General features: G+C 44.3%; 2 protein-coding genes across 3 annotated transcripts in view; one reads left to right on the top strand and one right to left on the bottom strand.

The window, feature by feature from the left end:
• The first annotated feature begins 6,646 nt into the window (after positions 1-6,646).
• Positions 6,647-13,034, top strand: PEBP1 (phosphatidylethanolamine binding protein 1). The gene is made up of 4 exons (XM_066260472.1): positions 6,647-6,919; positions 8,017-8,126; positions 8,822-8,922; positions 12,082-13,034. Exons 1-4 carry the CDS (start codon positions 6,785-6,787, stop codon positions 12,297-12,299), a joined length of 564 nt encoding a protein of 187 aa, XP_066116569.1. The 5' UTR covers positions 6,647-6,784; the 3' UTR covers positions 12,300-13,034.
• A 7,162-nt stretch (positions 13,035-20,196) lies between these two features.
• Positions 20,197-26,727, bottom strand: part of TAOK3 (TAO kinase 3) — a 160,804-nt gene continuing 154,273 nt past the window's right edge. For both annotated transcript variants that reach the window (XM_066260470.1, XM_066260471.1), the window contains exons 21-22: positions 22,578-22,760; positions 20,197-21,551 (exon numbers count right to left, since the gene is read on the bottom strand). In XM_066260470.1, coding sequence (XP_066116567.1) covers positions 21,390-21,551; positions 22,578-22,760 — 345 coding nt within the window. In that variant the 3' untranslated portion in view covers positions 20,197-21,389. The remainder of the gene's footprint in view (positions 21,552-22,577; positions 22,761-26,727) is intronic.

Below are 26,727 nucleotides of genomic sequence, written 5' to 3'. Positions count from 1 at the left end.
TGACAATCCACACAATCGAATACTGTGCCATCTTTAAAAATGTTGCTGTAGCCCTGGCCGGTTGGCTCAGCGGTAGAGCATCGGCCTGGCGTGCGGGGGACCCAGGCGATTCCGGCCAGGGCACACAGGAGAAGCGCCCATTTGCTTCTCCACCCCCCCCCCCCCACCCCCGTCTCTCTCTTCCCCTCCCGCAGCCGAGGCTCCATTGGAGCAAAGATGGCCCGGGCGCTGGGGATGGCTCCTTGGCCTCTGCCCCAGGCGCTAGAGTGGCTCTGGTCGCGGCAGAGCGAGGCCCCGGAGGGGCAGAGCATCGCCCCCTGGTGGGCAGAGCATCGCCCCTGGTGGGCGTGCCGGGTGGATCCCGGTCGGGCGCATGCGGGAGTCTGTCTGACTGTCTCTCCCTGTTTCCAGCTTCAGAAAAATACAAAAAAAAAAAAGTTGCTGTAAAAATTTATTTAGAGATATGAAGAGAGGAAGTAGAGAAAGGCAAATGACATAACAGCATGTATCAATATGTATAATTTGACCCAATTCATACCAAATACATTCTTTCATATACGCCTGTTCACATTTTTTGTTGTTGTTGTATTTTTCTGAAGCTAGAAACGGGGAGAGACAGTCAGACAGACTCCCGCGTGCGCCAGACTGGGATTCACCCGGCACGCCCACCAGGGGTGATGCTCTGCCCACCAGGGGGCGATGCTCTGCCCCTCCTGGGCATCGCTCTGCCGCGACCAGAGCCACTCTAGCGCCTGGGGCAGAGGCCAAGGAGCCATCCCCAGCGCCCGGCCATCTTTGCTCCAATGGAGCCTCGGCTGCGGGAGGGGAAGAGAGAGACAGAGAGGAAGGAGAGGGGGAGGGGTGGAGAAGCAGATGGGCGCTTCTCCTGTGTGCCCTGGCCGGGAATCGAACCTGGGACTTCTGCACGCCAGGCTGACGCTCTACCACTGAGCCAACCGGCCAGGGCCCTGTTCACATTTATTTATATAGAAGGAAGTCTGGCAGGAAAAACAGCAAGATGTTCATTGCTTTGGGGTGGTAAGGCTTATTAAAGGTTGTTACTTAATTAGTGAATTTTATATTTGCTTAATTGTATTTATGAGTGTTTATATAACGGACATATAATAACAGTAATAGTTTCCCACGTGGAGGTTCCAGGCAGTGTAGGAAGCACATCTTATTTGTGTCAATTAATGTTCACAATGATCACTTCAGGGGTGTTGGTAAACCCAATTTATTTATTTATTTATTTAAATTTTAGGGGTTTTTTTCTTTGCTGATAAACCCATTTTAGAGAGGGGAAAACTGAGGCTGAGGTTTTGGATAAGTCATATGCTGTATTAGTTTCCTAATGCTGCTGTAACAAATGACCATATAGTGGATGGACTAAAACAACACAAATGTATTGTCTTCTACTTCTGGAGGCCAGAAGTCTGAAGTGGGTGTCACTGGGTTAAATTTAAGGGGTCAGCAGACCTGCCGAAGAGTGGCCTTGGGCTGAAAGCAGAGCACAGCAGCGGGGGGGGGGGGGGGGGGGGGGCTTGTTTCTCTCCTGCCAGTCAGATCTGAGAGGCCCTGTCTCAGGGATGCCATGTGGGATCATCCTGGTGACTTACCATATAAAGCCTTTGCTGGGGGATGAAGTTTTCTGGAGGGCAGAGACCAGGTCTGCCTCCCCTCTATTCCCGGCATGCCTAGCTAGGGTGGACTTAAGAACTATGCATCTGGCCTCTGGAGGAGCTAGGCAAGCCTTCATCCTGCTTTGTCCTTATAACTTTCCAAGCAGTTCCTCCCACATTGGGTTGGTATGAGGATGAAATGAAGTACTCAGTGTCAAGGCCTTTGGTCAGGGCTGGCATGTGGCAGTGGTGACAGTTAGCCTTCTTCATGGGAACACTCAGATGACCTGCACACAGTAGGCGCTCAGTAAGTGGTAATTGTTGTCATTGGCACATACATTCAGTAGGTGCTTGGTAAATGGCATAGTCGTTATCGGGATGCATACAGCATGCACCTCATCAACAGTAGTGGTTGTTATTGGTGCATGCTCACCCTCACACAGTAGGCACCCGTAAATATGGTGGGGTTGGTTCCAAATATTGTTCTAGTGGAAGTGGTTCCATTCTCTCTCCTCAGTGGAGAGAACAGCTCAGGGCTAACAAAGACAGGATGGTGCGGGCATATCCTGGTGGTCTCATCTCTCCTTGAGCAAGTAGGAAGAATAACACCATCTTCCCAGGACAGTTGAAGGACCCAAATAAAGTATATTAAGTATTTTATACCCCATAGGCTCTCCATAAGGTTACTTCCACCTCTTAAGCATCCAATGAGCTTCTGTGCTTAGTCCCAGAGAATAGCTCAAAGCATATCTTTAAAACATCCCTTCCTGAGCATTTTCTGTGAAGCTGCAACCATCATTTCTGACCAAATAGTTTTCCTTTTTCAGCACAGAGCTTGTAGGATGGCATCTATTATCTCATGAGCATTAAATGAGAGCTGTTTAATATAAACAGTAAGAGAAAAGCCGTTCTGCTTTCTCCAACTGCTGTAAGTAAGGAGGTGCCGTTGACATTGGAATTACAGGTGAAATGGCCTGGTATGTTTCAAGTGCTAAACTTGTAATCCTAAATGCTCTGAATATTAGAAAAGAGAAAGGGCAGAACAGATGTGAATGCAGAGAGCAGGGCATTTCCCCAGTCTTGATGAGTGGAAGAAGGTGAAAGTGATCTTTGAGATGAGTCTAGGTGAGCTAGCATAAGAGTACAGTGATGGATGAGGAAGAGGGAACAGCACGTGCAAAGTCCCAGAGGTAGAAAGACAAATCACACTGAAACAAATTAAGAGCGATTGGAGAGAAGAATGCAGAGCTGGGAAGTCTATAGGGACTTATCAAGGGTCTGGATTTCATCCTGAAGCAATAAGGAGCTATAAAGGGCAATAGGAAAATGGGAGGGGTGAGGTGTGGATTGACCTGATTTACATCTGAGAAAGATGAATGGGCTAGAAAGGAAAACTAGAGGCAGCAGTCAGGGTCATGAATCATTACCAGGAAAGGAAGGGGGAGAATGGAGAAGTGGACCCACTGGAGGGTCATTAAAGAGGTGGAATTCATTGGTCTGTTGTCCCTTTGTTTGTTGGGGTAGGAAAGGGGCTAGAATGGTAGCCAGGAATAGAAATATCTGGAATTTCTTTCTACCTTTCCCAAAAGGTTTTGCATTCATTATCTTCTCAAAGCACCATCCCTGCCCTGAGCCTGGGGGTGGCTTTCTTGAGGTCACATGGGGAGTAAGCTGCAGAACTCATTCAGGTCCCTTTCCGACACTCCTCAACAATCTGAGCCTGTCTCCTTTCCCTGGCGCTTATCAGTTTGCAATTTTACATCATTGAGTGTCACTTGATTACTGTCTGTAAAGCCAGAAGCCAAGGCCACCATCACAGCCGCCTGGCCCATGCAGGTTTGCATTGGATTCGGACAGTCGGTAAAGAAACAACAGAGCCAAAAACTGGTGGGCCATCATCTTTAATCCTAGCTTGCACCCGGCGGGCAAGTAAAAAACACACACTGGGCTCCAAAACCCACTCACATTCAGTGCTCACAAAGCTACTGACTTATACGAGTTTCCTAGAATCAAAGGTTTCTAGCTCACCAGACTTATTCGCCTCTGTTCCCCATCTCCTTCCTTCTCCCTGCACAAACTCTGCACAAACTAGCTTCTCACTCAACACTCGCCATCTTGGCTGCTTCTCCTGGCCTCCTTCACATGGCCTTTCTCTGCTCTGCTCTCTAATGCTAATCTCAGGAACCGAGAGAGCAAGCTCCTGTTCTGCCCTCATTTTATAGTGTAGAAATCAAACCCTTTAATCCAATATACAAAATAGGGAAGTCTCTAATACAAAGTCACTTATCTGAGGCATGATGGGATTGTACCACCCCACATCAAAAAGGATAGGAAAGGCTTAGTCCTAAAACCAAGCCCCAGGTTACAAGGATCCTGCTAGCCCACAGCCCGCCCCCAACACACATTAATATCACCTGGGCAACGACTTCCACGTGGGCAGCGCCATCTTTAACAAAGTGAGCATAATATATTTTATCTGCCCAACACTGTCTCTCTCCACTGTTAGACTATACACTCCATGAGGGTAAGGTTTGTTCCTCCTTTTGCTCACAAGTTTCTCAAAAAATGCATTTATAGAACAAATGATGGAAAGAACCAATAATTGTACCAGTGCTTTGTCTTGAAGGAGTTGTTTCCAATCAGGACTTAACTAGATGATGAATATTGGGCAAGTAAATTTGTAAAATTTGTGTTATTTGATTTTGCTCACTTTTATTGTTAAAAATGGCCACTGTCTCACTTCAGAAAAATACCAAAAAAAATTTAAAAAATAATAAATAAATAAAAATGGCTGCTGCCCACATGAAATGGCTAATTACCTTCCTGCTTGGGAAGGGCCATTGTTATGCTAATGTTGCTGGAGGAGGGATTTTCACAATGAAAAATTTTAAGAAGAAGAAGGAGGCCATGTTTTTGCAGAGTTTGTGCAGAGAGAAGGAGATAGGGAACCAGAGGGGTGAGGGGCTTTGTGAACTCTGCTGAATTGGTGGGGGCCTTTGATTCTAGGAAAACCCGGGAAGGATTCTCCTGGTTGTGGAACTGGAGAATGTGTGAGTGGGTTTTGGTATCCTGTGTGTTTGTGTTTACTCACCAGCTGGGTGCGAGGCTAGAATAAAGGCATGGCCCACCAGTTTTCGGCTTTGCAGTTTCTTTACTGTCTGACCATATCTAATGGGAACCTGCATGTGCATGGTTGTGATGGCTGCGGCTACTGGCCTTACACTGAACTAGCTGTGATTCATCCTCATAAAATACACACTCTTTGACCTAGTTAGCCCTCGTCTAACAAAACTTTCCACTAAGAGATTAAATATATATGTGTGTATGTGTGTGTCGAGATGTTCATTTCAGTAGTATTTGTTAAAGGAAGTAGCAACAAAACAGCACACATGTCCAACATCAAGAAATTTGTTGAATAAATTGTGGTGGAACTAGGGTAGGATAAGCCATTAAAATAATGAAGATCTGGCCTGACCTGTGGTGGCGCAGTGGATAAAGCCTTGACCTGGAACACTGAGGTTGCTGGTTTGAAACCCTGGGCTTGCCTGGTCAAGGCACATATGGGAGTTGATGCTTCCTGCTCCTCCCTACCTTCTCTCTCTCTCTCTCTCTCTTTTCTCTGAAATGAATAAAAAATAAATAAATAATGAAGATCTATTTTTATTTTTAATTTTGGCTTTATTAAGGTATAATTGACATATAAAATTGGAAGATATTTAAAGTGTACATCTGGTGACTTGATATTATGTATACATTGTGAAAGGATCCCCCATTTTGATAGGAATATGCTAAAATGGTAGTATAATGCAATTATTTTTATGAATAAACAACAATTATCTATACTCATAATTTTGTAATTGGAAAGATATACTAAAAATTGTTCTGCTGTTTATATCCAAGTAGTGAAATAGAAATGACTTTTATTTACTTCTTTGGGGTTATTTTCCTCTAAATTTTCTACAATGAATTTGTATTATTTCCTAATAAGTAATGAAAACAAACTTTTTATTCCCTGGGGGGCGATATCAATGGTAAATGCTGTCCTAAGGTCAAATTAGATAAGGACTATTAAATAGTGCCTATTATAGTTAGCAAAAAGAAAGCATTCGGGGCCCTGGCCGGTTGGCTCAGCGGTAGAGCGTCGGCCTGGCATGTGGGGGACCCAGGTTCGATTCCCGGCCAGGGCACATAGGAGAAGCGCCCATTTGCTTCTCCACCCTCGCCCCCTCCTTCCTCTCTGTCTCTTTCTTCTCCTCCCGCAGCCAAGGCTCCATTGGAGCAAAGATGGCCCGGGAGCTGGCCGCGGCAGAGCGACGCCCCGCAGGGGCAGAGCATCGCCTCCTGGTGGGCAGAGCATCACCCCTGGTGGGCGTGCCGGGTGGATCCCGGTCGGGCGCATGCGGGAGTCTGTCTGACTGTCTCTCCCCGTTTCCAGCTTCAGGAAAATACCAAAAAAAAAAAAAAGTAAAAAAGAAAGCATTCGGTAGCTAAGGTGAAGAGCAGTTTTGGTAGAGGCAGAGCCACATGTCACCAAAATTGGAACTACAGTTTTAAAAAATCAATTCCCAGGAATATTGTTTGGACCAAGTTGGGGGAGGGGAGGTTGAGAATCAAATATATGTGCAAAACATGCTCAAATGTTCGCTCAGGCCCTTCCACCGGGCTATTATCAAAACAAGTGAGCATGCGCGAAATTACAGGGCGTGTAGAGCAATCCCACTTGTTTTAGGAAATGCAGTGGAAAAGCAAGGCCTTACGGCCTTACCATTTCTGAATTTAAAAAGTGGAACAAAGCATCATGCAAAAAGGTAAAAATGAAAAAGATCAATATAGCCCAATTGAATTCTTAAAACAACCGTTATCTTGAGAGCCGAGCCATAGCTTCGGGAACTGCGGGAAGACAGGTTGGAGATTCCCTCCGGGCCAACAGAAAGGTAAAGCCAGCAGCATTGACCCGGGAGCGCGAGACGCCCTGCGCTACCAATCAGAGAGCAGAGGGGTGCGGGGGCGTTGGCTCCTGCGCATGCGTCCTCCTTGCCGCTGGGCTCGCGCCGCCTTCGGCCAGTTTGCGAACCGCTCCGAGTCGGTGTCGTTGACTTGCGCCAGGACTTGCACCAGAACTTCTGCATCTCTCTCTCCCGGTTGTCCTCCTGCTCGGCCCCGCAATGCCGGTGGACGTCAGCCAGTGGTCCGGGCCCTTGAGCCTGCAGGAAGTGGATGAGCGGCCGCAGCACTCGCTGCAGGTCAAATACGCCGGGGCGGAGATCGACGAGCTGGGCAAAGTGCTGACGCCCACCCAGGTATCCAAGGGTTGCGGGCCTCCTGCAACCCGAGACCCCGAGGCCTGCAGGCCATCGGGGCGCGGACGGGTGGAGGTGGAGGAGGCAGTCCAGCTTGCATGCGCCGGATCCGGGGAGGGAACAGGGTCTCGAGCTCTCACGCTGGAGGCCTGTGGTTGCCCGGAGCACCGGGAACTCCGCACCAGGCGGGCGGCGCGTGGCCCGCGACCCGCGGGAGCAGTTAATCCACTTTCACGGGACTAGGCACAGGCAGGGTCTAGGCCTGGAAACAGCCGGGATTGTGGGGGATGGGGACCAGGGCAGGGAGGGGCCATGCCCAGAAACAAATTGGCCTTGGTTGCTCCCGCGTGCCCAGGGCCTCCCCTGTGGTCTCGGGATTTTAGGTCTTATTTTGGGAGCCAAGCGCCCACCCGAGGACATAAGACGCGTTATGTAACCCGTGATCGTCAGTGCCCAGCGAGGCCTCCTTTGTTTTAGTGGTCAAGAGCGTGGTAGTGACTTATGCAGCTGGAAGGCTAGAGGGCAACGGGCCTTGTTTTACTATTTGGCCTCTGACGTCCATGATTGAGGCGGGACGAGGTCCTGGCAACCAAAAGTGGAGAAACCAGAATGCCCAACACCATTGTGAGTTGTTGGTCACAAAGCTCCGGAGCAGTGGTGTGAATAAAACTGCCATCTCTGACACTTGATTGTTTTGGACGTTTAAATGTGAAGTGCCCTTTTCCCAGGCTTACTGCCCACCTCCCCACCTCGTCTTTTAATGTTCAGTTAATTCGGATTCTTTTTTAGCAGGCCCCAGGTAACCTCCTGGTCACCAAATCTGGAGACCCTGACATTCCACACAGTGTAAGGTTGTTAAGAGGACTCAAGTCAGCACAAGGGTTGAAATCCTGACCCCAGCTCTTCCTGTTAATAACATGCTAGGAAACCAGCCTTGAAGTGTTGTTGGGACTAAAATAAAATAATACAAAGAGTATATTAAACTTCAGTTTCTGGTTCTTAGTAGAGTCAATTATTAATCCACTCTGTTGTGAACCTGAGTGTTAGTTTCTTTAGCATTTCTGACTTTTTAATTCCAAACTGGTTCCTTCCAACAGGTGAAGAATCGGCCCACCAGTATTACGTGGGATGGCCTTGATTCAAGCAAACTCTACACTTTGGTCTTGACAGACCCGGATGCTCCAAGCAGGAAGGACCCCAAATATAGGCAAGTTGGGGGAAGTTGGGGAACTGCAAGTCATCCGAATATGAACTGGTGCTTCTTGCACGGTGTCTTTCAGTGAACATGCTGTTCTTGTAGACCTGGTTTGGATGTTCACATACATGCTTAAGCCAAAGCATACACTTCTGACCTCTTCGCTCCCCAGAGCAGGAGACAAGAAACTACAGCTGAGAGCCAGATCTGCCTGAGGTCTGTCTTTGTACAGCCCCGTGATCTAAGAATGGTTTTTACATTTTTTAATAATTGGGAAAAAAATGGAAAGAATACTTTGTGACATCTGAAAATTAAATAAAATTCAAATTTCTGTGTCCATAAGTAAAGTTTTATTGGAACACAGCCATGATAACTTACTTCCATCCTGTCTATGGCTGCTTTCATGATTCAGCTAGAAAGTTGAGTCATGAGAGAGACGGTATGAACTGCAAAGTGGAAAACATTTACTGTCCGGCTCTTTGCAGAAAATTTGCTGACCTCTGCTCTAGACAGTCTCAGAGGTGGGTTAGTGCTGGTCCCCTCCTCTACAGATACTGGAGGTTTGCACTGGCCAGGAACGCAGGACTGTCTGGTTCATCCCTGCATCCTGGCACAGAACATGGGCTTTGTGCGTGTGCACATTTGTTGGTGGTGCAGTGAATGCATACTAGTTACCTTGGTGTTGGTGGTCCTGTATTCTCTCATAGGGAATGGCACCATTTCCTGGTGGTCAACATGAAGGGCAACGACATCAGCAGTGGGACAGTCCTCTCCGATTATGTGGGCTCTGGGCCTCCTAAGGGCACAGGTCAGTAAAGGGTCCTGTTAAGGGGGTGTGGGTGGGGTGCCTGGGTGCACATTAGGACTGGCCTGACGTGCTGCAAATTTCAGTCTGATTCTTAGAACTTTAGTCTTTTATTTATGAGAGCCCTTATCCCAGTGGAGGTTTCAGGCAGTGCAGTTCAACTCCAAGGCAGAAGTCAAGGGAGGAGAACTTGGGGCTCTGGTTAGATGGGCCCTTAAGTGTTGCCTCTTAGCTGTTAAGCCTTTATAGTAAGCAAGGAAGTGAGAAGATGCCAAGAAAGCAATGTTGCAGAATGCTTGAAACAACTTCCTAGGGGTCTCATGGATTGAACACAGACCATCTTCTCTTCTGTTTTCAACCTTGGCCCTGTGGGATCTTTGAGCTTTTAGTTCTCATAAAAGTTTTCAGAAATGATCCTAGTTTCCAAGTTAATTATTAAAAATTGGCTTCTTTATCTCTTGATAGCTTCCCCTTTCTCTCAGAAATCTAGTGTGGTATCTTGAAAACATTTGAAAGACTTTAAGAACTATATTGAAGACACACACACACATGTTGTGTTATGCTATGTTATACAAAGAGCATACTACATTGCAACTTTCCAAGTTAGATAAATGCTGCCTATCCTAACTGCAGAACAAGTGAGCAGTGGTTGGTGGAGCATGGCAGCACTCTAGCTTTTGTACACATTGTCCAGCCATGAGTTTGTCTGAAGGAAGTACAAGAAGATTCCTGAATAGGACAGTTGGCCATAGACCCATGTTTTATCTGTAGATCCTAGAAGCTTCAGATGGCTTCAGCCCTCTCATGCATTCATAAAAGGAAGGTAAAGGTACCGCTTTCTGGAGGATCTATTAAGTGCTCTAGGGCAGTTATAAAATTAGGCAGTTTAATTATGGGAAGTACACACATGAGAATAAAGCAATTCTCTCAAGTAGGAGCTGTGTTCTCATTAACAAAAAACACTTCAGTAACTCACCTTCCTTTTTTTAATATTCTTTTAGTAAGGTATAACATACATACAATAAAAAACATAGATTGTAAGGGTTTAGACAGTGAATATTGATGTTCACGCCCTTTTAAGTTAACTTTTCCCAGCGCTAACCCATTTTCTGACACCTCTCTCCATAGATTACTTTTGTATTCATACAAATGATATGTGCTATGCATTTGTTCTTGGTAATTGTTCTCTTTGACTTGAGATAATGTCTGAGATTCATCCATATTGTTGTTTGTATCAATAGTTCATTCCTTTTTATTGCTAAATGGTACCCCATTGTGTGACGATACCAGTTTTTGTAGCCATTCTCCCGTTATTGGACATTTGGGATGTTTTCAGTGTTTGGATATTATGAATAAAGCTGCTGTACACACTCTCGTCATTTTGTGGGCATAGGTCTCCATTTTTCTTGAGTAAATACCTAGGAGCAGAATTTTTGGGGCATAGAAATTGCCCAGGAGTTCTCCAAAAATGATTGAAAATTTTTACACTCTAATCAGCAGTATATAAAAGTTTTCCAGAAGGATCCATATCAAAATTCATCTATGTTGTAGCATGTGACAGGATTTTCTTTTTTAAGGCTGAGTGATAATCTGTTGTGTGTTTATATCATGTTTTGTTTATTCATTCAACTGCCAATGGATATATGGATTACTGTCACCTCCTTTTTTTGTTTTGTTTGTTTGTTTGTTTGTTTTTTCCAAAGTTAGAAGCGGGGAGGCAGTCAGACAGACTCCCGCATGTGCCGGACCAGGATCCACCAGGCATGCCCACCAGGGGTGATGCTCTGCCCATCTGGAGCGTTGTTCTGTTGTAACCAGAGCCATTCTAGCACCTGAGGCAGAGGCCATGGAGCCATCCTCAGCGCCCGGGCCAACTTTGCTCCAATGGAGCCTTGGCTGCGGGAGGGGAAGAGAGAGACAGAGAGGAAGGAGAGGGGGAGGGGTGGAGAAGCAGATGGGCGCTTCTCCTGTGTGCTCTGGCCGGGAATGGAACCCAGGACTTTTACACACTGGGCCAGTGCTCTACCAGTGAGCTAACTGGCCAGGGCCTACTTCCACCTCTTTTTTTTTTTAAGTTAGTTTTTTTAAAAATTAATTTATATATTTATTCATTTTTAGAGAGGAGAGAGAGAGGGAGAGAGAGAAACAGAGAGAGAGAGAAGGGGGAGGAGCTGGAAGCATCAACTCCCATATGTGTCTTGACCAGGAGAGCTGGGGTCTTGAACCGGTGACCTCAGCATTTCCAGGTCGACGTTTTATCCACTGCACCACCACAGGTCAGGCCTACTTCCACCTCTTGACTGTTGCGAATAATGCTGCAGTAAACATGGGTGTACAAATATCTAAATAACTTTTCTTTAAATAACTTAAAACAAGTCCTGGCACCTGTTTGTGTCCAGGACATAATTGGAGCTTATAGAAAGCTGCAAGATTCATAGGGTGCTTGCTGGCTCATTTAAAAACATTCTTTGCTACTTAGTTGATTCAAGTGAGTTGGGCCATTTCTTTCAAAGCAGGTCTCTTGTCTTCCAAGGAAGTAGGTTTTGGAGGTAGAAAGTAATGTTCTGTGTAGGCTTGATTGTGGTGTGGTTAGCACCTGGTCACTGATTTGCTGTGCCTTCATCCATTTCTCAGAGATTTTTTAGCACCTCCTATGTGTGAGGCACTAAGGAAAGTAGGTCCTGGAGTGACCGTGCTCGACAAGACAAACATGGTAGCTTTATGGTGCTCTTTCCAATGAGACAATTAAATTAAAAAGTAAGAATTTTAGATAGCCATGTTAATGTGCCAGAAGTAAAGTGGGCATCCTCATGGGAGTGGTGGGAAAGGACTGGTCAGCCCCTACTGCAGATGGGCAGGGATCCTGGAGTGGGCTGATTGGGGAGCAGAGAGCAGGAGAGCGGTGGGCAAGGCCCAGAGCCTGTGGGGCCTTACGGGCTGTAATGCAGGGTGTGGACTTTATGCCAGTTGCAGTGGGGTGACCGTGAACAGTTTTCAGCAGGTGAGTGACCTGACTCATTCTACTTCTCTGTGTCCTCAATGCCCTTATATTATAAATGGGGTGGTGTGGGTCCCTCCATGATGACACATTTGTGAACATGGACGGTGTCTCCATCAGATGCCTCACTGTGAGTATGTCTTCCCTCCGTCCTCTCCCTGCAGGCCTCCACCGCTACGTCTGGCTGGTTTACGAGCAGAGCAAGCCGCTCAAGTGTGACGAGCCCATTCTCAGCAACCGGTCTGGAGACCACCGTGGCAAATTCAAGGTGGCATCTTTCCGCAAAAAGTACGAGCTCGGGTCCCCAGTGGCCGGCACATGTTACCAGGCAGAATGGGACGACTATGTGCCCAAGCTCTATGAGCAGCTGTCTGGGAAGTAGGAAAAGCCAGGAGACAGACACCGCCTGGGGGCCCCAAGCAGAATTCTCAAGTTCAGTGATGCATGTAGATGTCTCTCTTCCCTGTTCCCATCCTCACGGGCGAGACCTGAGCAGGTAATGGTGTAGGGTGACTTTTCCTTCTGCCTGTCCTTTGTAATTGTACAGGGTCACGTACCCTGGTTTACATGTTTTGATCAAATTTGAACTCCATTTTGGGGGCTGTTTTGGTAAATGATGTGGCCATCAGATTGTTATAAGAATAGCAACCCAGAATTTAAAGGAGAAAAAAGTTTAGGTAAGAAGAACAGGCCTATAGTAATAGTGCAGAGCATCAAAAAATCTGAAAGGGAAATTAAGATTCACTGCCTCTGTGTTTATGAGCCTGATTCCAGAAATACGCATGGGGCATAGTCTCAGATGTTTTTACAGCCCGGCCTCCCACCGGACAGCAGAGGCTGGAAAGGCCATTAGCCCCCAACATGGTACATCTTGGATTGGTTACTAGGTGTCAGTATCCTGCTCTGCCTCCTTTAAAGAGCAGTACTGGGAAAAGCAGTAGAGGATTGGTTTTCGTGTTCAGGCACAGGCGTCTAGGTGAGAGGTTATCAGAAATCCTGAGTCTGTGTCTGCTAAATTGATCACTCTTCATTGGTGTAACAAAAGCTGGTCTGGAGTTGCTGAATGTTGTCTTAATTCTGCTGTTTGCTTTATAGTTGAATAAAAATAAAAACATTATGTAGACAAACTGGGCCTCCATGTATTTTGCCCTTTTGGATATGGGGTTTCATAAATGTGGGGAGTCACGAGACAACCTCAAAGGTTTACCTGAACAGCCAAAATGAGACTTATTCAGGGACCACACATGGGGTCCACACTCACACACATGCCATTAAACTATAGCAGGGACAACAATTCATTTAAATTTGGGTTTCTTTTTTTTTTAAATCCCAAAACTTGAGGCAAGTCTTCTTGCCCAAGAAGCACCTTTCCTTTTGTAAGTGGTTCCCCATGGTGTAGTTGTGTGCAGACGCCATAACAATTGGCTAAGAAACCGCCTACACCTCCCTTTGCTCTGACTTACAATTCTTATAGAACAATACCAAAGGTGGGGTTGGGGGTGGATGGATCACTCTGAACAGTTGGTGTACGAAAAGAAAGTCAAGGTTTAAAGATCCGTCTCACTGACCTGGTCTGTGATGGAGACGCGGATTCTGAGTCAGGCCGGGCAGGTGCTGAGCACAGCTCGGTTTCCTTCCACCTTTTGCTGAAGTACTCTGAAAAACTTGGAAATCCTGCCTCGTAATCTCTGAGGGCAGATAGGCAGAGAGTAATTTTCTTAACTTTAGGGTTTTAGAATTCATTTAAAAATAATATTTTATAAAACAAAAGTTGTAAAGAAAAACAACTCTGTTGACCTTAATAAATGTGAAAACTAATGCACGTGGTTAGACAAGGTGAACAGCACCCGAAGAAATTGGTTTCCCCCTTCCTGTCTCAATTGCTGTCAGCAGTTTTCTTTCAGAAGAAAATGTAAATATTGATTTCAGTATATATTTACATATTTATTGTTAAAAAATTACAGTCTTGCTATACAAACTGGTGGACATAGTTTTGCTGTCTTGCCCTGATTAATAAACCTTCGTGCAGTATATCTTCAGATAATAGGTAAGCACAGTTCACGTCATTGTGAACAAATACTTTATGAATGTGTTTTATAATTAACCAGTCTAATTCCCTACTGTGATTAGATTATTTCTGATTATTTGCTATTATAAATAGTGCTTCAGCAGGCCTTTTTTTTTTATGTGTATAAAATGCTTTTTCGAGTAATTTAGTGGAAAAATTCCTGGCCTTGAAATAATCAATTCAAAGAATAGATAGGTTGTCAGTGCTGATACTGACACCCCCCCCCCCCAAAAAAAGAGATCATACTAATTATATTCTTGTCAGTGGTGTATGAAAGCAACTTTTCCCACACCCTTAAACCAGTGTTCTCAGTCTTCAAACATTTGAAAGTTGGGTATTTATATTTAAAATCATACACTCTCTCTTGAAACTTTTTGAGACTTTTATCTTGCTAGCCAAAGTACTGTTTTAGTGATAGTCTGAAGATTAATGAGGAAATTCTAGTAATCGTTTCCTTTTCTAAAACAGGTATAGACTCATAAATGATTCTAGAAAAGGTCAACAGCCCTACGAGAAAAGGTGAAGTGTATGTGTAAGAAGTTTCCATGAAAAGAATACTGCACATGAAAAGATACATTAGTAACCTTAGAAACAATGGGATACCATGCTTCATCTATTAAATTGGAAGTTCAGGTGACCTTGCTCAAGGGTACCTCAGTAGAAAGCAGGTGGTCCAGGTCCAGCACCCAGTGCTGGCCTTCATAACCAGTTACCCAGCTCACAACCACTTACAGGTTCTCTTTGAGGTTCAGCGTCCTCCTGTGGGAAAGGGGTGGGGCGAATCATTGATCAGCCATACATACCTCACGGGGTTGTTGGAGAACAACAAAATAATTTTTTTGTTGAGATAAAGTGAATTAATACATGTAAATGATTAACTTTACCCAATTGACAGATGGGAACAAAACTTGATCAGATTGACATACCAGGTCAAAGTCTACAAACCCGGTTTACCCCAGGCTGCTTCCTGCCTGGCTGCAAGTTTACCAAAAGTGTGTTTCTCAGGGTTTAGAACGTAGAGACACAGGAGTCTACTCTCACAGTACAGTTTTAGCAAGCCCTCCCAACCCCAGTATTTCCAGCACACCTCTGGGACCTGGGGAACTGCTCATTACTCAGACTTCATGGTAGAACATTTGTCAAACTGAAAGGCCTTAATGGTTAACGGACAAGGCCAGATCTCAGAAACATGGGATTGATACCTCTCTAATGCTTAAACCTAGTACCTGGCCTAAGTCCTCTTTACCAGGCAGCAAGGGAATTATGTTTTTATATTGTCAACTTAAAACTCTTCAGCAATTTACGGTTACTCTGGAATATAGAGCAGATCTTCAACATGACCTGTCAGGCTCTCTCTGATTTTACCCCCATTAGCCTCTCTAGCTTCCAACCAGCTGTCTTCTCCTTAATCTCTCCACCTGCTGGCTTCCTGTCAGTTCCTCGAACATGCCAGGCTACTTCCGGATTTGGTCCTTTACAAATGCTGGTTAGAATCTTCTCCCCTACCCCTTACTTGGACAACATCCCTTTCACTAAGTATGTTAACTGACCTTCAGGGAATTCTTCTCTGATTAGACTTGATTCTTTTGTACTATGGTATTGCAATATTACAATTGTAATTTAAAATACATAACTAGAATTTTAAATTTAATGTTTATCTCCTCTCTTAGACTGGACCCTTCATGAAGACAACCAATCTCTGCCTTTTACCTGGACTGTTTAGAGGCTGTTAATATTTAATGTAGGCCCTGGCCGGTTGGTTCAGCGGTAGAGCGTCAGCCTGGCGTGTGGGGGACCCGGGTTCGATTCCCGGCCAGGGCACATAGGAGAAGCGCCCATTTGCTTCTCCACCCCCCCCTCCTTCCTCTCTGTCTCTCTCTTCCCCTCCCGCAGCCAGGGCTCCATTGGAGCAAGGATGGCCCGGGCACTGGGAATGGTTCCTTGGCCTCTGCCCCAGGCGCTAGAGTGGCTCTGGTCACGGCAGAGCGACGCCCCGGAGGGGCAGAGCATCGCCCCCTGGTGGGCAGAGCATTGCCCCTAGTGGGCGTGCCGGGTGGATCCCGGTCGGGCACATGCGGGAGTCTGACTGTCTCTCCCCATTTCCAGCTTCAGAAAAATACAAAAAAAAAAAAAATAATAATAATAATAAATTAATGTAATTAAGGATATGGTGAGATTCAGGTCTACCATTTTATTGTTTTCTGTTTGCCTCCCTTTCCCTTGCTATCTTTTCTTCCTTTCCTGCCTTCCTTGGATTATCTGAATATTTTAATTGAGCAATTGGGTTTTTGGCTATTGCCTCTCTGGGTTTTATGCTATACATCACTAATTTTTCATTCTACAGTGTGTCCATAAAGTCATGGTGCACTTTTGACTGGTCACAGGAAAGCAACAAAAGACGATAGAAATGTGAAGTCTGCACCAAATAAAAGGAAAACCCTCCCAGTTTCTGTAGGATGATGTGGCAGCATGTGCGCATGTGCAGATGATGACGTAACACCATGTATACAGCGGAGCAGCCCACGGCCATGCCAGTTGAGATGTGGACAGTACAGAGGACTGTTCAGTGTGTTCTGTGGCTCGCTAAATTCGAATCCGTGACCAAAGTGCAACGTGAATATCGGCACATTTATAATGAAGCGCCACCACATAGGAATAACATTACTCGGTGGGATAAGCAGTTGAAGGAAACCGGCAGTTTGGTGGAGAAACCCCATTCTGGCAGGCCATCAGTCAGTGACAAGTCTGTAGAGGCTATACGGGATAGCTACCTAAGGAACCCTAAAAAATCTGTGCGTGAGCCCACATCGAACTGCACTGAATAGGTATGAAACTGGGAGAGTTTTCCTTTTATTTGGTGCAGATTTCACATTTCTATCATCTTTTGTTGCTTTCCTGTGACCGGTCAAAAGTGCACCATGACTTTACGGACACACTGTACTTAGAATAAAAATTGTACCACTTCATGTAAAATGTAGAAGCATGGTAACCAATGGGTCCTTTAACCCCCAACCTTTATGCTGTAGTTGCCATATGGATTACATTTACATACATTGCAACCCTCACCAGACAATGTTATAATTGTTGCTTTCAAAGTACATATTTCAAAATAGTTAAAAGAATATGAGGGAGGAAAGCCTTTTATATTCATCTAGATACTTACCATTTGTGGCTGTTCCTTCATTCCCAGGGAGCCAAGTTTCCTTCTGGTGTCATTTCCCTTCGGTACGAAGAACTCCTTTAGCATTTCTTGTAGAGTGGCATGGCTGACAATGAAATCTCAGCTTTTTTCATCTAAGAATGGTTTAGTTTTGCCTCAGTCCTCTGTCTACGGCAGTGGTAGTCAACCTGGTCCCTACTGCCCACTAGTGGGCGCTCCAGCTTTCATGGTGGGCAGTAGCAGAGCAACCAAAGTATAAATAAAAAGATAGATTTAACTATAGTAAGTTGTTTTATAAAGATTTATTCTGCCAAGCTTAGTGAAAATCCTACATAAAGTACTTGGTAAGTAATTATTATTATATGCTTTAACTTGCAGTAACTCTGCTTTATAAATTTTATAAAGTTACTTCCCTACTTTATAAGTCACCATTACTGTGGAACTGGTAGGCGGTTAGAAAATTTTACTACTAACAGAGATACAAAAGTGGGCGGTAGGTATAAAAAGGTTGACTATCCCTGGTCTAGGAAGCTTTCCTGTAATCCGCCTACTTTATTCTTCTGTGTTCTCAGTTTGTCTAGTTTTTAATTGTGATCAGCAGGAAAGATTTATACTGCTCTGCCAAACTGGAACAATAAAAAGGAATTTTTTTGTATCCTACCATCTCTATGGCAAAACATACTACTAAATTAGAATCAGAGGGGTATATGAAATTCTTCCAGGGATATGTTTCCAGTTGCCCAGGAATACTCTTTTCCAATTGATATAGAAACAAATAATTCCAGATGATGGTACATTCAATAAATAAACTTTGTTAATTAGCCGTCACTGGTAAGTATTCTCTGACACCCTGTGTGACTAACTGTTGCAGTTCCTTCAAACTCCTGGTAGCACCCAGTTAGTATTGCATCGTCATGGCTCGTCTTAGTCCACTTTTGATAACCTAGTCTACTGCCAATTCACTGTTTCAGCAGAGATCTAAAACATGAGCTCCAACAGAGTAGTGACCCCAATCCAAATAACTTATTGCTGCACCCCCAGGCACACAGAAGGTGCACACCAATACTTTTTTTTTTTTACAGAGACAGAGTCAGAGAGAGGGATAGATAGGGACAGACAGACAGGAACAGAGAGATGAGAAGCATCAATCAGTAGTTTTTCGTTGCGCATTGCGACACCTTAGTTGTTCATTGATTGCTTTCTCATATGTGCCTTGACTGCGGGCCTTCAGCAGACCGAGTAACCCCTTGCTAGAGCCAGCGACCTTGGGTCCAAGGTGGTGAGCTTTTGCTCAAACCAGATGAGCCCGCGCTCAAGCTGGCGACCTCAGGGTCTCGAACCTGGGTCCTTGGCATCCCAGTCCAACGCTCTATCCACTGCGCCACCGCCTGGTCAGGCACACCAATACTTCTTGACTTGAATGAATGAATGTATACTGTGATCCTGGCACTTCTAATCCCCTTTCCTACTTCATCTATGTCACTTCCTATCGTTTAAGATTATTTATTATAACTATTGTATGTGATCAGTTTCCTCCCACCCCCAATGTAAGCTCCATGAGGACAAAGATCTTTACCTGAAGATACATGGATGTATCTCAAGCATTTGACCTGGCAGCTGACACAGAAAATACTCCATAAATATTTATTGAATAAATCATTGCAAATCAAAGGTAAGCAGCCATTCTTAAGATGTATGACAAACCTGTAGTAATTCTTTTCGTTCTAACTCGGGAGTTTAGTGTATGCTGCAATTATAGGACACCGGCTCCCTGCTGCTGTCCCAGCACCTCTTTCATACCTGCTCTCTTGCTGCCATTCTGGTCCTTGTCTATTCTCACTGCCTCCTCATGAAGGTACCAGGACTTGGAAGACTCAGTCTGTCTCAGGTGTTACGAGCAGGGACTCAGGTTTCTTCCGGTGACTCTACCTTGGAACACATCACTGACAAACTTGTGGAGAGGGAAATTTTATAAAGATCAGCACCTATCATCTCATACATATAAGGCTTTTCACAGACTAGTTAGACATTTTTCACTACAGCGGGAAATGGATGAAATCGACTTCATGAAGTTTTTCTGCCTTACTGAAGATTTAATGCCCTGAATGACGGTCTCACCTATGCTTAGGAGTGTTCTGAAATGACAGGTCTGGATTCAGTCTCCACCTCCACCCCTTACCCTGGGCTGAGCTTACTTCCTCGTGTGTAAAATGCTTAGTGTGGTGTCCTATCACATGGTGAGTGGAAGCATGGGACACACGTAATTATGCGTCTTCTTTCCAACCCTTCCATTATTTTCTGTTGCACCCAACACAGAAACATCAATGAGCTAAGCTGCTTAGGAAACCAGGTGATAATTATTAAAGGCTTTGTGGTTAGGGTTAACCCATGTTGATAATCGTTTTGTATTTTTTGAGTATACCTCTCTGCTTTAGTCTATTATAGTGCACATGGCTGGTCACATGTCTGTGATGACTGAATATGATGTAGGGTATGAGTGATTTTCAGGTCATCGTGCTAAAGTTCAGTTTTCAATGTCCAGGACTTAGAACCCTAAGAGTATGAGATCTTACTGAGATTGTCTTACCCCTAAAGCAATATCCTAGAAGCTCTGTTTTACTGCCTCACTGATTAGCACATACAATTATTCTAATAAAAGCAGAATATGAGAGAAGGGGGATCTATTCCAGTGGGATAATTTCAAATATTTGGCTATGCTGTCTTCTTCCTAGCCTGCCTTCCTTTTAAGGTGGCCAACCTCTCTCCTCAGCAACACATACTTCTGTGCACAACTGGCATGCTGGTGAGTGTGCACATATGCATGTGCCTTTTTCTATTCTTAAGGGTAAAGAGGTGCAGCTGACCACTTCAAACAGTGCAATACTATCTTCAATCCTGTAGGAGAACTTGGAAGACACGGCTTTACCTGGCAATCTCGAGTGGCTCTTCTTGGGCTACGGAGAATGGGTTCTGGAGGGTGGCTCTCCATTTGAATGACGAGCTGGTAAACCTAGAAGGGAAACTTCCTGCTACAATAACACAGCAAGGCAATGTGATGAACACTTTTATTTACAAATATAATTAAAAGCTCTGACAGTTATCATGCTCTTCCTTGGAACCTGAAAAATGTTTTGTTTTTTTAAAGTGCATGCAAAAGAAGTAAAGCCTTTTTTTTTTCATCATTTTTTATTGTAAGAAAATACACAGTTTGAAAGTGTGAATAATGCAATATTTATGACCAAGATATGGGACTTTGGGAGTGGGGAAGGGAAATAAAGAAAAAGATCAAGATGATCTGATTGAGAGACAGTGTTGAACTCCAAATACTGAATTGGAAAAGGAGGGAGGTGGGGAGGAATAGGAGGAGGAAGTAAAAAAATTTGATCAGAGAAACAGTTAAAATACAATATGAAAATAAGTAATACCTCTCCTTAAATTCCTTCTATACACAAAATACACGATTTGCCAAAGCCCAATTTGTGCTACTGGGATTCTGTGAGCTCCTTAAGTGTATTCACATCCTCTGCGACAGCAGAAAATGATTATGATACAATCAGAATATGCTGAAGACAAGTTAAACTCTTGCCAGCAGGTTCTTAAAAATCACAAGTTCTCTTCACCCCACCCACCCCCCCAACCCCAAAAAAGTAATAATATGTCACCACTGATATGTACATCACAATTAGTTTCTGTAAAATGTATCAAATTTTCAATCTTTAATAAAACTTTGTTTTTTTTTATTCCTGATGAATAAATACCAAAAAAATAAAATAAAATAAAATAATGCAGCAGCTAGTTAAGGTGTAAGGCTGCGGATATTGTGTCTCTCTCCCCCTTGGCATTTATTATTATTTATTATTTATTTAATTTTTTGCTTTACTTTCACAGATTGGTGGTAATGAGTGATTGCTTAAAGCAATATACATCCACGCTTTTTGTTGTTGGTTTAGTTAGAACTGTCTCCAAAGTTTTCACTGAAACATTTTGAATCACATCAATACTGTGACGTGTACTATGAGTAGAAGAGGTGGCCAGGTTGCGGCCAGCACTGAAAGTTGACACGGGGGGAGGAAGGGGGCCCCTGATGGAGTAAGAATAAACAGGCACTAGTCCGACACGATGTCAGTAAGAGTAAGAGAGAGAGAGAGTGAGAGCAACGCCCGTTAAAATGGGGAATGTGGTTTTGCAGAGTCTGAATTTTTTTGTTTTATTAATTTTTTTGTAAATGGCAAAAAAATTTAATCTCATCTATAGTCCTCCTTAGGAAAATCTAATGTAACCAAATTCCCAAATCCCATTCTGAGGCTCTCCATGTCAAAAGTTTCAATCTCTCGCTCTTGCCTTTCCAATAGATACTTTATTCTCTCGCTGCGTTCCTTCTGAAGGGCAGCCAGCTCTTCTTCAATCTGAAATAAACACAAGGAGCAGATCTTAATGGGAAGGCTCTTCCAACAGGTACCCACATGCACACGTGCACACACCTGACACTCACACACACAGGAGTTAAGAGTAAACTACACTGGGGCCAGCAAGGAGGGTCCTGTGATGAATGTTCTGTATCTAATCCACTATATTTAAAACTTGCTCACAAGATTAAAAATGTTTGGGACTAGCACTAGCATTCTAGCATGCCAAGCAGCTGGGCTGATATAGGTCAGGGTCCTGTCTCAGCAGGAGATAGCTCAGGAGAAGGTAAGAGACAGTCAAGCACAATTAGACTGTGCTGCTATCCCACAGAGAGCCAAATGCCCCCTGGGTCATTAGCAATTTAGTTCTAGAACAGGAGCTGGGACAACGGTCTTTTCTGTTGGTCTCAGGGAACTACTGGAAGAAAGCAGAAATAACTGGTTAAGCAAATAAATGCTTAACAGCTTTGAGATGCTTTATGAAACCTTTTCTACTTCATCTTCCTCAGCAATATTTAAAGCAATGAATATTTCAATTGAGATAACATTTATTATGCATGGCAATATCAGCCTATCTCCATTTCAGTTTTTTTAAAGAGCCCTGCTGGTGATTTCATTTGGAAATAGCTAAAAATAAAAGCCAAATCTGCGCTTGGCTTCCTCATGCCACTTAGCAGCCATGCCACCAGCTCACTGCACCTTCCCTATGTCGTATCAGCTACCCAGGAACCCCTGTACTCCTCTGGCTGTGAAGGTGGAGGGTTTCCTAGCAGAGTAATAGAAAGAGCTTAGGCTCTGGGATCAGATTTACGCAGGTAACCTAACCATGCTGAGCCTTGGTATCCTGCCCGTAGAATGGAGATTACGCCTACCTCTCAGGAGTACCAGGACTATAAAAGCAGATAACAAGTAAACAGTGCCTACTTGAATTCCCCGGTGCACAGGCAGGGCCCCAGTGCAAATGGCAGTTTGCTAGGCTGTGCCCACCCTCCGCCCACCTGTACAGGACCCACAGAACTCTCGTACCTTCTGCTCAAGATGTGCTCTGCGCAGAGACACCCTCTGCTCTAGCTTCTGGAGCTCACGCTCATGTTGTGCCTCTGTTTGCATCTTGATTTTGCTCTGATAGGCATTGAGCAGCTCCATTTCCTGCTGGAGCTGTAGCCTCAACGCCTGGCATTCTGCTTCTTGAGCCTCATCTAGCCGTAACTGCGGGCACAGAAGACACAGACTGTAATTCACTCCTAGTGTACAGCCCTGGGCGACTACTGGACAGTGTTTCATGTTTGGATTGTAACAGGTCCCCTCTGAAAAACAGATGCCCTTGGTACATCCAAAGTTAGGGATCAAAAATAGAACACAAGCCCTGTGGGCTGCAAACTTCTAAACAGACATTTTAAAAACATTCCTTCTTTAAAAAAAAAAAACATTCTTAAGAAAAACCATGCTAGCAGGAGTCAGGTATGCTATACACTGCAGCGAGTCAACTTGGGGCTTTGGAGACAGACTGCTGAACCTGAACTCTAGCTCCCCCACTTACTTAGGTGTGGCACTTTGGCAAGTTTCTTAACCTCTTTCAGTCTCTTCTTTTCTATCTCTGGAAAATAGCAAGTTCTATACAAGTGCCTAAGACTGGCATGAAGATTAAGTGAAAGATTTCAGAGAAAATCCTCGGTGTAGTTCTTGACATATACCAAGTGTTCAATAAATAGATTTGTTAACATTATTTTGATTTTAAGTAACAATTTCCATATTTAGATATTTTAACCCCCACACCATAATATATTTTAGATATCCTTAGCTCTAAAAAGAAAAAGAGTCTACTCTCCAGAACACTTGAGGAATGTACCATGTATAGTTATGCTCCTAGCAAGTAATGTGTCCCTATTGTTGGCTGTATGTTATCCTGCTGGCCAGCCAACCTCAAGTGGCTCAAAATCTCTTCCCCACAGAAAGTAGCCTTGATCATCTTAAGGGGCGTATTCTGGTTCGAAGCAGTAAAGTCCAGATCAGAAACCAGCCTGATAAAGTTTCCCTTGTTTCCCTATAGCACCTGAACTCTGTTATACTGTACACAGTGATACCGATCCTGTGTGCAGAACGGGCCAAGTCAGCCAGCTGAAACACCAACCTTTCAGTGAGCGTAGTCGAAGGTTCAGGGCATGAGCAGGAGTATGTTTAGAAATGATGACACTCCTGTCCCAGGTTTGGTTTTGTCTAGAGGTAGCAGGCCCTAAGTTTAGCTGGGAACTCTGGGATTAGTACCCTTCAATTAGATCATTCTACCGTGAGTTTGTCTGCATGTTTCCATACATACAGACCACTTCGCCAAGACAGTTACCATTGACCTCATACTTCCTTCCCTATCCGTACAATGCTGAGAACACAAAGACAAACAAGACAATTAACAATATATCTCAACATGCTAATTGAGAAATAACTTTTAGAAATGTTATTAGAATAGCTTTAGAAAGTTATTTGCATAGCGTTATCTTTGGTACTTTTGGAGAAATATTTACTATAGTAGATGAATACAAAATAAATAATGTAATCACATTTCCAAGGTGCTTTCCAACAATTAATCTTCACCAGCTTTCATTGAAACCCGCTGAAGAGAAGCTCTCTCTTCTTTTTTTTTCCAGTGAGAAATGAAGGCAGAAGAAACACCAGACACACGACAGCCAATCTGCATCAGGAACAGCCTTACAGATAAATGTCAAAGGGTTCACTGGCTCCCAATGAGATTGTTACCAATTTCCTCCTGATATGGGAGGTTCCTTACCAAGAAGGGGAATGAAAGTCTGTTCATTTCTACTCATCTGCATTAATTGCTATAAACCCTGGTCAGGTGGGTGAGAGGCTCATCCTATGGGCAGTTTAGACCATGAAACACCTCGATCTCCTCTTATTTCTGGCATTCCGTTATTAACGTCAGTAACTATGTTATTCTGTGCCAGCTCTGACTCTACAGTAGCTCCAGTCTAGAAGTCAAAAGATACTCCAGTAACTGGTATCAATCCCCCAAAAGCTGCACATACAAATCTATTATAAAGTTGTATAAATAAAAGTAGAGGTAAATATCATGTCTATTTTAGGAAGTGGATTAAACCGGAGAAAAGGATGTGATAGAGGCAGCATAAGAGAGTAGTGGCCAAACATATAGCTTGTAGTCTCCCCTGAAAGTATGTAGATTCAAATCTCAGCTTCATCTCTAATTAATCGTGTGACATCCTAATTCAGGAGTTGGCACGCTATAATCCAAGGGCTAGATCTGGTTTGCTGCCTATTTTTGTAAATAAAGTTTTATTGGAACACAGGCATGCTCATTCAGTTCTGTACTATCTCTGGCTGCTTTTGTGTTACAATGACTGAGTTGAGTCTTTGTGACAGAGACCCTGTGATCCAAAAGCCTAAAATATTTACTATCTACTTCTTTACAGAAAAACGTTTGCCAACTCCCACCCTAAGCAAGTGGCTTTAGTTCAAGGAAACCTTAGTTTCCGCATAGGTAAGTTAGGGTTAAAATAGTAACAGCTTCAAAGGGGTTTCACAAAAATGAGACAACACTTAGAAAACACAACAGTGCCTGGCAGTTTAGACTGGTAGGCAGGAAAGGACAGCTGTGATGATCACAACTACTTTGATTTCCTTCCTGCTTCAGAGGAAAGGGTATTTCTCTCCTCTTATCCATGAACCGCTATTCTTGACCCAGTATCTCTCATCTTATATAACAAATATTCGTTGAGCACTGAGAACACACAGCTGAACAAGACAAAAATCCTATCAACATTTATGTCCCTAGCAACTTTCCCCTTCCCCCTCCTGTCAGCCCCTCTGCAGCCCCGTCCTGCACCCCTCCTTCTGATCCTGCTCCTCTGCTGATCCGCACACGTGAAGGTCACTGGTGACCAGCTTGAAGGGGTCTTCATCCTCCCCAACTTCCCAAGCAGCATTTGCAATTGTGGGTTGTCCCTTTCTTCCTGAAACTTTACTCTTGTCTTCTGAGATACCACACACCCTCTTGGTTTTTCCCTTCCTCCTCTCCTCTTTCAGCTGCTCCCTCCCTCACTGGACCATTACATACTCTTAGTCATGGGCACGCTTCTTCCTCTAAGCTCGCTTCCTAAGGAATCTCATCTACTCCAAAGGCTTCAATTCCCATCTGCATGCTGACAGCCCCTGCATCGGTGCCTCTATTTCAGACTCTCTTCTGACGTCCTGGCTAGCTTATCCCAACTACTAGAGGCTCCTTCACCTGGATGTTCCCCAGACCATCGAGCTTAACACGACTAGTATTAATCATCTTTCCCTTCCCAGTTCCCAATCTGCTCCACTTCCTTTTTATTTATTTTTCTAACCACACAGGTAAATGGTATGACCATCTATCGTTTTGTTCAAACTGGAGACTGGGAGTAATCCTTAATACCTCACTCTCCGCATTCAAGCTGTTACTAAATGCTTTCAATTCTGTCTCTGGCCTCTCGAATTTAGTCACTTCTCCTTTATCCCAATTGCCCCCTCTCTGGTCTAGCTACCACTCCCTCGTACCCACATCTTTATGTCCCTCCCTCTTTGTATATCACTCTTGCCATCTTGCAGGCTGTTCTTCACATGTCACCAAAGTGACCATTCAAATACACAAATCTGACATCAGTCCCCTCCTTAATACTTGTCAATGGCTTCCCACTGTTTCTAGGATAAAGATCAAAATTCTTAAGAAAGGTTTGTAAGCTGCTATATGACCAAGCCCCTGCCTAACCTCCAGTCTTACTTATGCCCATGTTAGGCTCCTAGTTCTCCACACTCCAAACGAAATGGACTTCTCTGAGTTCTAGAAAAGTGCCACTGTCTCTCCCATCTTTACAAACGTGGTTCCTTTTTGCCTGGAAGTGCTCCCTACACTCCAGCTTGGATAATCACTGTCTGTGAGGCCTTCCCTGACTCTCTGGACTGGCCTGGCTCTCCTGGTTTACACTCTGTTGGCACACCGCCCTTTCTCTCCCACTACAACGAGTGGGTGCCCTTTTCAACACCTTTTCCCTCCACTGTTTTATAAATTCCATGAGGACATGATTGATGACTGTCTCATTCACCACATCCAGGATGCCTGGGGCACAGTCCAGGGGTCTCAAACTCGTGGCTGTGCGGCCCACCCACCAATTTTGTGCGGCCCGCA

This window comes from Saccopteryx bilineata, chromosome 2 (genome assembly GCF_036850765.1).
Source record: "Saccopteryx bilineata isolate mSacBil1 chromosome 2, mSacBil1_pri_phased_curated, whole genome shotgun sequence".
Classification (NCBI taxonomy): domain Eukaryota; kingdom Metazoa; phylum Chordata; class Mammalia; order Chiroptera; family Emballonuridae; genus Saccopteryx; species Saccopteryx bilineata.
Note: the sequence above shows the minus strand (reverse complement) of the source record. Positions and strands in the feature narration are given on the sequence as shown.